The following is a 12,700-nucleotide window of genomic DNA, read 5'->3' on the forward strand; positions in this document are numbered from 1 at the left end:
TTTGACGCTTATATGCCAATTGTTATAAACGTATAATAAACACATTGCACAATTAAAAAAATATTGTAATTCTGCCAGACCATGCAACACGGATACATTGACGTTACCAGTGTGAAGGTAGCATGTAGACTGCGTACTACATTTCCGGTTTGTTAACAAAATAAGAAGTCATGGTATAAACACAAAGGCGTTCCCATTACAAATGTAAATGCATTTTATGAAATATCTGTAAATATTCAAAATTATCCATAACGATGATCTTCCAATCGTCCGATGTGCACCAAATGTTGCCCTTTTTGTGGCGAAAGCCTGATTTGTGATGCCGTAGAAACCTTCTTTCTTATTTTGAAATACCCCCTAACGTCATCATCGGACAGAAGCCTACACTCCATTCCACTCATCGCGTTTTTTCTGCCAACTTGATGCGTTCTGCTCCGGCAACGATAGTGACTTTCGCTATCCAGGTGTCTCCCAAGCCAATTCTCTTCGGCAAAACCAAAACAAACAGGTACCGCCATTCTTATAACATGCAAGACAGTTGTGGTTTGACAGGTTCGGTAAGACGAGCAGTTTCTGTCACATGAGTAGGAGGAGGAGGAGAAAGGAATGTTAACAGATGGAAATGGGCATTTTGACAGCTAGCTTGGCGTTAGCTTGAGCAGGTAATGTCGTCTAATGCGTTACTTTTTGCCCCAAAATGTCTGAAGGTGTTACAGGAATGTCGAGACCGGTTGTAGCTTGCTTGTAGAACACACATAAGAAGTAGACATTGTTCATGTGTGCGTATTGACCGAGTAAAGTCAGCCTGTTTCTGCTTGGATAGGAAAGCTCAAAGTGCATCGAGACTAACAAATGTATTTTACCGCTGGTAACTTAGTTTCCTTAAGTTTGTACGGTAACTATAAGTTTGCGGTGTTGTCTTGACAGGGTCAACATTATTCTGGATACCGACGGTGTCCTTCTCCAGAGAAGCCGAAGGGTTTTTAATCCCCAGCAGCCATCAGCAACTCCTTCTCTGGAGGTTTTTCCGCGGATTTCTCCAGTTTTGTGTGATGTAATGCCAGCGTGGGACGATCATGCTGCTGCTGCCCAGCAACCGAGGTTGAGGTCTTCTTGACTTGATGACCATGAAGCTCCCACGGAAGTGACCTCTGTGGAGCTGGCAGCCCAAGGAGGGCACTCACTGCAGCCATGGCATCCAGCGAGAGACTCTACGAGGTCTGGATGCTTTACTGCACCAAGGTGAGATGCGATCCAATTGCTCCATTCTAGCACTGTGTCTGACGTCTTTGCCAGCTCATTAGTGTGTATTTGCAATGACACAGGCTATGTAAATAGTGCCAACAATACTTGTTCTGTCTGACATAAGCACACACCACAGCTGCTCTGAAGCCACCCCATGTGTGCTACAGAAGATGGTCACGTCGTATTGTCTTGTAATTTTTCATCATAACATGGGCACTGTTGTCAATGAATGTTGTGCACAATATGCAGTGTTTACTGTGGAGATTAATGAGCTGACTCTCAAACCGAGACAGCATGCTTGAGTCAGCTGTTGGTTAGATTTAATTCACCTGCCTATAAAGCTTAAGCATTTGCATGGGTCCAATCAAAGCAGCCTGCCTGAGCTGCTCCTCATGTGAGTTTGGCTGCAACAACACACTGCCCACACTAATCCCTGGTAATAACATGCACATTATGACAACCTCCCCCCTTTAAGAGTATTTTCTCCATGAAAGCAAAGCTGTGTGTGGAAGTAAAACTTGTATGACATGATCTTGAATACATGTTCATCTCAGCCAGTGACGTGGCCCAGCACGCGCACACACACACACACACACACACACACACACACACACACACACACACACACACGCACACACACACACACACACACACACACACACACACACACACACACACACACGTACACACAGTCATTTGTGAAAAGTATAAATATTGGTCAGGAATCTCAGTAGTGTGTGCTTGCATTGAGTCAGCATCGCAGGAAGGATGTCAGTTTTTATGGTTTTGTTATGGCTTTGAGCCAGAGTATCTTTTGTCAGATTCACCTTGCATGCAGGAAATTAGATGCAGAAAGGAGTTGAGAGAGAGGGGGGGGGTTATGTATGTAATATTTATTTACAGATGTCACCCCAAAAAACACCATCCCAATTCATTCTTAATAACACATTAAAAAAACAGATTCATCTTGTTTCCATTTACCAAAGTCAACAATTTCTATAGCGCATGCTCAGTAAGGCTATAGGGAGCACAATTCGTCAGGGGAGCTCAAATTTATAGTACAGCGGCAAATGCTTAATAGTCCATCAATTTTTTGAAGTTTCCCCATTCTTCGTCAATTGCCAACAAAACGGCATCCTTCATTAAAGTATTGACGGACAACCGTTATGTTCGACAGTTTTGCTTTAGTTCTTCCTCTGGTTCTTCTTCGTTGGTCTGTTTTCTGTTCGATCTGTTCCGCAACTCTTTTTCTTTTTTGTCATTATGTGACATGATGACAGCGCATCTAGAGGAAGTGACGTCTCTTATCCATATGTAGTAAGTAATGTACATAATAGTCATTCCTCTATCCCTATTGGTTATGAATTATGGCACATCTTAGTCTATGTGCATCACACTTAATAACTTGAGCTTTTATTGAAGAGAGTAATGATTAGACAAGTCTTTTCCAAAGTGTGGAGCCAAGGCACCTATTTTATGTAAAAAACTAACAAACTACATGGTAAACCAGCAAACAAAAACAACAAGTATGCATAATGAAATAACGATCTTGACTCATTTAGTCAAAAATTGACTTACTCAGTGTGGAATCTGGGCTTGTATATAGTTGATCACAAAGCTGATATACTATATTTGCAGGGAGCCATGATTTATTCTGTTGCATGAATGGCAGCAGGTGGATACAGGTTGGCTGTGCTGTACCTTTTGCCATCCAAATCAAGAGCATCAAACTTTATTTATATAGTACAAATTTGCCTGCCACAACATGCCAATAGTATATTTAGAAGAAAAAAATAATAATAATGTAATGACAATAATAGTCGTTAATAATGATATTGTGAACATACTGTATAATTTCACTTTTAACCAAACTATACAAGGCATAAATTGTATTCAGACCTGCACTGTTCGGTCAGCTTTAAACGGACCAGAGTTCGTTTCCCACACGGATCCAGACCTTTTGTGCAGGTCTGAATAGACACAAACGAATCCTGGTGCGGACGAAACAAGCGGACCGAGACCCACTTTTTGAGGTGGTCTCGGTCCGCTTCTAAACGCACTCGGTGCGGTTCGCCTCGCAGTCTGAATACAAACCAAGGCTGATCCGCTCCAACTGCAGGACATATGCGAGAGGAGTGTTTAAAAAAATTGATTCAGCAATATATCGCGATATTACAGCACGCAATTCTCGAATCAATTCGATATGCAGCCGAATCGATGTTTAAACATCATTATTTTATGGGAATATTCAACAAAACGTCTTACTTAGGGTTAGGATTCACACATTAAGCATGGAAGAATGTTATATTAATGGAACATTAATCCATAATATTTTATTTCAATGCTGTTCAAGCATGAAACAGATTGCAACAGATTGTTTGTTAAATAAAGTGTCTCACAGTTATAAGCCTAAAGTTTTAGATAAATAAATACATTTTTGTACAAATCTTACAGTGTACATATACAAGTTTACGGATTAGTATTTTCTAAATTTGAGTAAAAAAAATAATCGCAATAATCAATTTATAGATTTGTATCGGGATTAATCGTATCGAATCGTGACCTATGAAATGTGATACGAATCGAATCGCCAGGTACTAGGCAATTCACACCCCTAATATGGGTCTTTTTAAGCTTAACAAGCCACCGTAGCCAAGCATTGCGGGGGAATATTGCCCGGTAGTGAATATTGTGCTAGATTCATTCATAATCATCCGTATTCTGTTTAGTGTTGTCGGCATGTTGTGGTGGGCACGCGGAGCGCAACTGCTCCACCGGTTACTGCACGCAATTGACGATGCGTTCCAAAATTAGAAACAGCGTCGTGGAACCTCCGTTGAATGAGCTGCCAGTGACGCTCGCAAATATCTTGCATCTAATAATGCCACAAATATGCAGGGCATATGCAGCACGTCGGAATTTCATGTTTTCCTCTATTTACGAGTTTGGTTATGCGTTCAGCCCTCGTCATTTTTGTCCAATGGGAGCACAGATCGTCACGCGGTCGACGTGATTACGCAATATAGTCCACTTGCAAAAATCACAGTGTGAATATGAACCGCACCAAACGAAAAAAGTAACGTCCACTTTTGGTCCGGACCAAACAAGCGGACTAAAGGACTTTTCTGCTCTGAATACACCAGAGTCAATGCATACTGAACCGAAAACCGTGTGCACAAAACCGAGATACAATATGAACCAAACTGTAGATTTTGTGTACTGTTCCACCCCTAGTGTGTGTGTGTGTGTGTGTGTGTGTGTGTGTGTGTGTGTGTGAGTGAGTGCGTGTATTTGTTGCATTCTCTATCATTTTAATGTTCATCATAGCATATACAATAAATATATGTCAATCCCAAATAAACATCAGCTGCATGTAGCGTTACAGCTAAGTGTTGTATTGTTGATGTGTTGATGAAGTGAGTGTACTGTATAGACGTGCCACAGCGATATTCCAAAAGCACTGGAGTGCCGAGAGGTCACAGTCGACAGCTAAAGCCATTACATAATAAGAGATCCTCTTAGGCGCTGTCATTGGCTCGTGCCTGTGTGTTGTCACTGCACCGAGGTATCTGCTGGTTTCAGCTCGTATCCAGTGGAAGCTACATAGTGCTGCAGTCAATGCAGGTTTCTTCTTCTTCACTATTTTCATCTAAAAGTGCTTGTGTATCCTAGTATCCTAGTAATGCCTACTGTAGGAGTCTCAACATCAGACGTTAGAGGGAATTAAATGTGATCTGTTGCCATTTTTCTAGTTGATGAGCGGAAGTGCTGGATGCTGATCATTTTTGTGTGTGTGTTTTTTTAAAGATTTCAAAACAAATTTCACCTTTGAGAATAACAACATCATAAACACTAGCAACTGCGACTGTACAGTTAATAGTTGCTGTAAACAAGTAACCACGCTTGCTGCTTTGAATGTGAGTCTTCCCATGTAATATGTTGTAGTAGGGCTGTAGCTATTGAATATTTGGGCCGCATCTAGCCTGCGCTGCTAATTAGGGTTTGCCGACCTATGGGTAGCAACAATTTTTTCAACGTGTGTAAAGGGAATGAGATGAGTTACTTTGATTGCCAAAGGATGTGTTCACACCCCTCTTTTTGTAAATGTCTTGCCGTGCTAGAGTTGCGCTTGGGCACCAAGTTAGAGGCCTTGACTGTTGAGTGGTCAATCACAAATATAGTATAGGTAGATAGATAGCATGAGCAAAAAGAGAAAAAAACAAAGCAAAGAAAAACACAGGATGTCAGTCCTTCGCTTCTGAATTTGCTTTTTTTGTGTTGCAGCTAGCGTTAGCGCTCCTTTAACCAATCATCCTCCCTCCCTGTGTTTGCCCTTTGATTGACACACAAGTACATGAAAGAAAGTTAGATCTCCTTTTTGTACAAGTACCTATTACCAACATATACGCAGTCAACCGTATCCTCTACTGCAATAGATATGACATACAACAACATGCAGCTTTGAGCTACATGCCTCGTACAGTGAAAAAAAGCTAATGGGGGCAGAGTATTAGCCCATTTCATAATTTGTGAATGTCATGAAAAAATATGGTTCTCATAATGCTTCACAAGATGGGAGAAAACAGAAAGACAAAAAGAGGGATCTTCGTCCATTTCTCTTTGCACAGTGTCTGTAAATAATCCAGTAACCTGTGCCATGTATGAAGTATGTTTTAATGTTGCTAAATGTAAAATCTTACCTTCAACCTCAAGTGTTCAGAACAAGCACGGATGTATGGACGAGGTATCTGGTCAGTGTGAAATCAGCTCTGCAGATTCGTGTAAGCCACAATGTCCGTCTTTTCCTTAACAAATGTTCGGTCTCCTCGCCCTGATTCAAAAGGTGCAGCCAGGTTAACATTGAAATTAGATTTTGTCTCTCCCATCTGTATTGTTGCAGCCAATGGCCACACAGTAATTCACCATTTTTGACGTTGACTATAAAATGTATATATTCAAAGTTTCAAACACCTAAATAAGCACCAAAACAAAGCAATACATCGACTTCCAACATGGTGGCCGTAAGAGTGTCCAGAGGTGCGTGATGTAAAAGGAAAACTGTCTATTAGCTTGTGGCATGCCGTGTGATTACTCATTGTACCCATGCATGCAGGTCAGACAAAGTTCCCCAATCTACGTTTCTTTTCCTCCACTGATTATGTTTCGCTTGTTTGTAATTTCCTTATATGCTTTGCATACTCCTGAAATAACACTGACTTGAAAAATGTCTTGTATGGGTTTATGCCCCGCCCACTCAACTCTTTAAATGCACCCTTATCCTGTGATGTCACGGACCACATCCTTCTTTAAAATCCACAGTTGAAGGGAGCTTTTTTAACATTGGGGTTTCGGTGACTCCAACTATGTCACTTCTACCAAAATGGGTTAGCCACACAAGCAGAACAACTGGCCGACCACGCCTGTCTGGAAGGTTTGGAGTGCTTGCTGAGCCTCAGCAGCATAGTCCTTAGCAACATAACTCCAATTCTAAAATCAGGATATGATGTCACATAGCAGGGCCTGATCTGCTCTACCAGATCAGAACATTCTTGCCGTCACAATGAATATGAACTGTCATCAACTGTTCCGTGTATTTAATTGTCGCAGGGGCAGTGTCCTACCACAAGGACACTTTGTAAGTTCTTGACCATCTCACTGAAGCACTGAGTGCATGTTTATCTTGGTAGCTGCACATAGGTCATCTTAAACAGATATTTCACAATGTGCTGAAATAGCTGCGCTAAAGGACTAAGTCTGATTAAAGACAAGTATGCTTGTTTGATTTTATTTTGGGCATTTGTGATGTGACTACTATTATGACATTGTGGCTTCTATTTGTATCTGTTCATTTGTGCGTGTGCTTGCATGACTTGCTCTTTGTGTAAAAAATTGAAAAACATCGATGTGTATGTCTGTGAGTCTGAGACTGTCATACTCTGTGTGGGTTTCTGTCTGTCTGCCTGTCTGTGTTTAAGGGTTTTTCCTCCAGTCTAGTGAAGAAGGCCGAGGGTAAAAGGAGCCATACAGTGCAGGGTGTGTCCATATGTGCCACAGTCCAAACCCTCAATGGGCAGCTGTGCTCCCAAACTGCTGCCTAAACAAGGACACTGTGTTGCACACACGCACACACGCATACACGCCCACACATACACTGCAGTCACATGCTGCAAAAGATAGAATACTTATCCAATAAATTCAGTGGCAGTTCAGACAGTAGTCACTAATTTTGTCAATTAAGCCAAATACAATTTTACAATTTTTTCCCAACAGAAGGTGGTATTACCACCACCTAGCGGGTTATATTTTCATAAGTGTAGTTAGTTTTTTTTAAATGTATTTGTTCATCTGCTCATAACTGGTTACGGGCCTTTTGTTTCAGGGATGCTCCAATATCATGTTATTGGGAATCCACTCATTGAAATCATCATATATAATTTTATGAGAATATAAATTGAAAAGCATAAATCTCTTTTTTAATGTTGAATGTGTACATAGTTAAATCTCTATTTTGGCAGGTTGTAATTATGGAGCATATTAATAATTCAAAGAGGTTAAAGTTGTTGATTCAAATTCAGTGAATGCAAGAAAACAAAATGTAAACATTCCTGTTGTCAATAGCTCATAGGTTTGTGCTCCCTGAGTGCAAATTGTTACTACGTGGCCGGGGGCTGCTGTTTCTCCACTCACTGGCTTGTCTTGATGACTTCATGAGAAAAGCAGCGAGTGTGCTTTCTGCTCTGGTTGGCTGATATCCTCTCGTGCAGGCAGACGGACACAATCAGTCAGCCTTTATGTGATGAGCTGTCAGTGAGCATGTAATACTGCATTATAAAAATAGTGCATTTTATCTCCTTTCTTTTGATACATATATGATATTTAAAAAAAACACTGTCACTGTGCTTATTGACAATTGCACAACATTGCTTAAGACTCTGCGAGAGCCTTGTAGACCTGTCTTCCCATGTTGCCAAGCCATCGCAGTCTGGTTTTGTTCCAAGAATTTAGGATATGCCGATCAGCCGGCTGCTAACGGTCCCCCCCTCCTCCTCCCATTCCGTCACCCCCTCAGCCTTCAGAATGCAGTCCAACTTGTTTTCTACTCCAGCATATCGTGTCACAGGTCTAAGAAGGAAAGAAACACACCCACCTGAGGCATTTCTTGCTCTCACGTGCTTGATGTGCAGCAGTGACATCAAATACTAATGTGCATACAGTATAATCATAAATATTGCTTGGCATGGGATGAGACTATAAAACTCACTATTTGCCTGTGTGTTTGGCTGCTAAGTACACCCACTATAAAATCTCAGAAATCTTAAATTCTCTCCTTGTGGCCTCCATTTTTTCTTCTCAGAGGGACCCAGACTACTTGAAGCTATGGCTGGAGAGTTTCATCAGCTCTTATGAGAGATGTCTGGATGTCGACTTTGAAAAGCCACCATTAAGGTAAAGGGTGACTCTAATCAGATGTTCTTATGCTTCTTTCTTTACTGGAGGCCAGTGTGTGATTTAGAGCTCACAAGATTTCTGGAAAAGATTGAATATGTCGGTGGGAAATACTCAGTCAAGTGGAACGCTGACCACAGTCACACAACAATATTTACAGATCATGTAACTGGGAACATATTACATCTTATTATAAGGCAAAATTTTAGGTGCGCCTTATAGTCGCGAAAATACACTACTCTAATCACATTGGTCACCAGCTAATTTTAATCAGAGATGACTTTGTGCCCTTAACATGTCATTTTTACCCAAAATGCCCCCCAAAATTTTTTTAATGGTATACTCAAAGTAAATTTAAAGCTGTTCTTAAATTTAGACGTATTTTTGATACCGATTTAAATAAATAAAACTATTTTTGTAGAACGTCATGTGTTTTAGATATTTTTCATTTTGTGATTTTAAGTTTGACCTACAAAAGCTTACGCAATATGGAATTTACCATGCGTTGCAATTTAAAAGCTATGACGGGGGGAAAAATCCAGTGTATTTTAAGGACACTAAAGAGGCTGTGTAAAGGACGCAGTCCTTTTTCTAGTGTTTTTAAATTCGTTCAATGAAGCAAAAACCACTGCTTGCTTTCATACATAATATAGTTTTTTTGTTTTGTTTTGTTTTTTTGCTCGAGTACTCAGTGTTTTTGTTGCCCAGGTACCAAATGCAATGTATATTTGATATTATATTTAACGTGTGCGCTTGATGATGTCGCGATGCATCCCCTGGCACAAACTGGGGGCCCCACTATGCACAATTGTGCCTACGCACTGTACATACTCTGCATATAGGGAACGGCGGCTGTGGGCCTGTTTTTGGAGTTTGAGAGCTTGCACGCTGAACTGTGATACCTGAGCCAAGAGCAACTGTGATGTAATTTTCAGTCAACAGCAAGTGGCAAAAAGGCCACCACATGAAATGGATAAAAAATTGTGGATTTTGGTGCTTAATTCATATTTCACAAACATAATATTAATCGAAAATATTGTGTTGAGAAGAATGGGGCTGCAAAGAACACAGTATTGTAAAGAACATTTTTGGGGTTACTTCCCCTTCAAAGTTTTTTAAGCGGTTGTTATTTCCAGTATTCCATTTTTAGAGCAAACCTGTCAATTATTTTTTTTTAATTTACAGACCTATACAACTGTGTAAAAATCTCTTTTTTCAGTTGATTTGTCCCTGTCTTGTCTTAAAATGGCATTCTTACAACTGTAATATACCATATATATTGAAAAATAATTGTAACGTTATAAACTTACATTGAATGATACTTTTAATATAGCTATACATAGCATTCAAACCAGGACTGAACTAGCATATACAAATTGTCCCTTAATATTTTACTTTTGTTTGTCTATTATTGTTGTTGTCGGGTTTTTTTATTTATTTTTAATTTTTTTACAATGAACAGCTGAGCTGGGTCCCCCATGAATGCTTCAGCCATGATTATAAGATCGAGTAAAACGAAAACTTTCTACGCTTGCGCGTCTCTCATACTAAGCAAATAAAGAGGGCAACTATCCATCAAAATACAGCAGCCAGTAACTGAAAATTGTGTACTTCAACAAGTTCTCAAGTGAACAAGCATATACTCACTTTTGGTACAAGAGGTGCTCTTTGGGATAAACCTTGCCGCTCACATGCAACGAGGAAGAGGCAAAACAACAACAGCAGAGCGGTGACAGGCTAGTGTGTACATGGACGAGGGTAGCGGGGGATGGACACGAGACTAATAGGCAATCTTGCAACTTAATTGACCGGAGCAACATGTGATCAAAGCGCCAAGAGAACAGCCCTATAACTATAACAAAACTCCCCCCCACCCAGTGGTACTTTTTCTTAGGGTGAGAAATTGGCATGTGAGCATGACATTGAACTGAAATGCGTGAGTCTCACTCTCAATAACGTGAGTGTTGACAGCTCTGACTTTAGAATTAGTTACATAGCATGATGCTACTGATTGGAAAGCTTCGTGGAAGAGGCGGTAAATTGTGTTTGTGTGAGATTTTAGTTGATACAACAGGTTCTGAGTCAGTCAATAAGCGCTGCAAAAAAAGCAAGCTTTGTCTGGAATCGTGATTTCGATCAAAAGACTTTTGTGATCGTTGCTGTACTTTTTTTTATGTTGCACACTATCAATGGGGAAAAAAACATCAAATGTTGACTTTTTCATGTCAACCATATTGCATAACGCAAACGCAATGTTGGATCATAATAAAATTGTTTGTGCAGGCTGGAGGAACCCCCACCAGTACTGAGCCTTCTCCCAGACAACATCCTACAGGTTTTGCGCCACCAGCTTCTGCAGTGCGTCCAAAAAGCCTCTGATGGCCTGGAGCCTGAGCAGCAAAACTTAGCGCTACTACTGCTTAAGTTTCTCATCATTGTGTGCAGGTCCAGACAACAAACATATCTATTACACATGAGATGATGTCATTTGAAAGGTCATTGATATCCTTTGAAGTCTTTGTTTCTATGTACTCATGCTTGTGTTTGTTTTTGCATTTGGATGTCTCTAAAAGGAACCTGTCCAATGTGGAGGAGATAGGCACCTGCTCCTACATCAACCACATCATTGCCATGACGACACTTTATATCCAGCAGGTCTAACTCATCTCCTTTATTTTGTTTGTCTGTCTGTCTCTGTCTCTGTCTCTGTCTCTGTCTCTGTCTCTTTCTCTCTCTCTCTCTCTCTCTCTCTCTTTCTCTCTCTCTCTCTCTCTGGCGGGATTAGAACACCACGAAATTTCTCTACCTACTTTTTAAAAATAAATAAATTCAGAGGCATAAAAATGCCAGGAAGACCGTCGCAGCAACACCTGTTCGAGACGGTAACATGCGGTGAGAAGGCCAACTTAAAAATAAACCTTACTATACCAATAACACATGAACATCAAAGCCTTGGTAGGCTGTTATTTTGAAGTTGTTTCCTTCAGCGCGTCACGTAACGACGATTTCACTCGTCACTGCTGTCAACGATACGTCGTTTTTAACTCTTTCACTGCCAGACGTTTTCAGAAACGGGTTGTCCCCACTGCCAGCCGATTTAAGCATTTTGAGTGATCTTTCAAGGTCCACAGAAAATGTTGTGTTTGGACTATGGAAACACACATACTACCAAATGAAAGATTGGACTCTCAGCTTTCATCAGAAAAAAAAGTTTGTTTCTACCTTATTCCGTTCTTCAGTAATCAACAATAGAAAATGGTTACTTTCACCGAAATTCTCTGTTTTGAAACAAAAAATGGAGAAAAAGAGCTTTTTGTGAAACGATGTTATTTCATGCACTCTAGTGAATTGTACACTTCTTTTTGTCCATGAATGATGCCACAAACACCTAAATAGTGCTTTACTTCTGTAAAACGCTTTCACCAACAATGAAAAAGTGTTTTTTGATTGCAAAATACCTTTATTTCCATTCAACAGTGTAACAATTTGACAAAACAATTTCGCAAACTATTTACAAATGTGTGCAACTGTGGTACTACTTACAATTATGTGGATGTTTCAAATACAGTTTTTCCTTTTGTAACGCTCTCCTGCGTGCAAGGAGACGCCAGGACTCGCACAACAGTTTACTTTCACTTTCGCATTGGTCCGTTTTGCATGCAAACGTTACACTTTCTTGACGGGCTTTTTTTCCGGGGAATAAAAAGCAAGTAGCAGACTGTACACACTTCCTCCGATGAATATGCATTGGACTCGGGGCACTCTCCGTCGTCCGATCGAACGTCCGCCTGTGCGTGCTCGGTTGCGCTCGCCATTGCCCGTTCCCTTCTCCATCTAGCTCCATCTAACGTCTTCTACTGCCGCGTCAATGCTTCCCAACCACGGAGTCACCACCCTCATCTTCATCATCGATGATGATCATCGTCGTCAACAATGTGCTCTTTCAGCGATGCTTTTGGTCTTTGAAAAAAACGGCTCGGGCGTGAGCTCCTCGCGACCGGCCGCCATT

The 12,700-nt window shown here is 40.7% G+C and overlaps 1 protein-coding gene across 5 annotated transcripts in view; it reads left to right on the forward strand.

Annotated features, from left to right (window-relative positions):
* Nucleotides 1-376: 376 nt before the first annotated feature.
* nbeal1 (neurobeachin-like 1) overlaps nt 377-12,700 on the forward strand; it is a 43,311-nt gene continuing 30,987 nt past the window's right edge. For 4 of the 5 annotated variants that reach the window (XM_077550247.1, XM_077550268.1, XM_077550277.1 and 1 more), the window contains exons 1-5: nt 377-508; nt 928-1,242; nt 8,600-8,691; nt 10,975-11,136; nt 11,265-11,346. In XM_077550247.1, the coding sequence (XP_077406373.1) occupies nt 1,192-1,242; nt 8,600-8,691; nt 10,975-11,136; nt 11,265-11,346 (387 nt within the window). In that variant the 5' untranslated portion in view covers nt 377-508; nt 928-1,191. Of the gene's footprint in view, nt 509-533; nt 663-927; nt 1,243-8,599; nt 8,692-10,974; nt 11,137-11,264; nt 11,347-12,700 lie in introns of those variants that run through there. The other variant, XM_077550258.1, reaches the window with a different exon arrangement.

The sequence above is a fragment of the Vanacampus margaritifer genome, chromosome 1, assembly GCF_051991255.1.
Source record: "Vanacampus margaritifer isolate UIUO_Vmar chromosome 1, RoL_Vmar_1.0, whole genome shotgun sequence".
Taxonomy (NCBI): Eukaryota; Metazoa; Chordata; class Actinopteri; order Syngnathiformes; family Syngnathidae; genus Vanacampus; species Vanacampus margaritifer.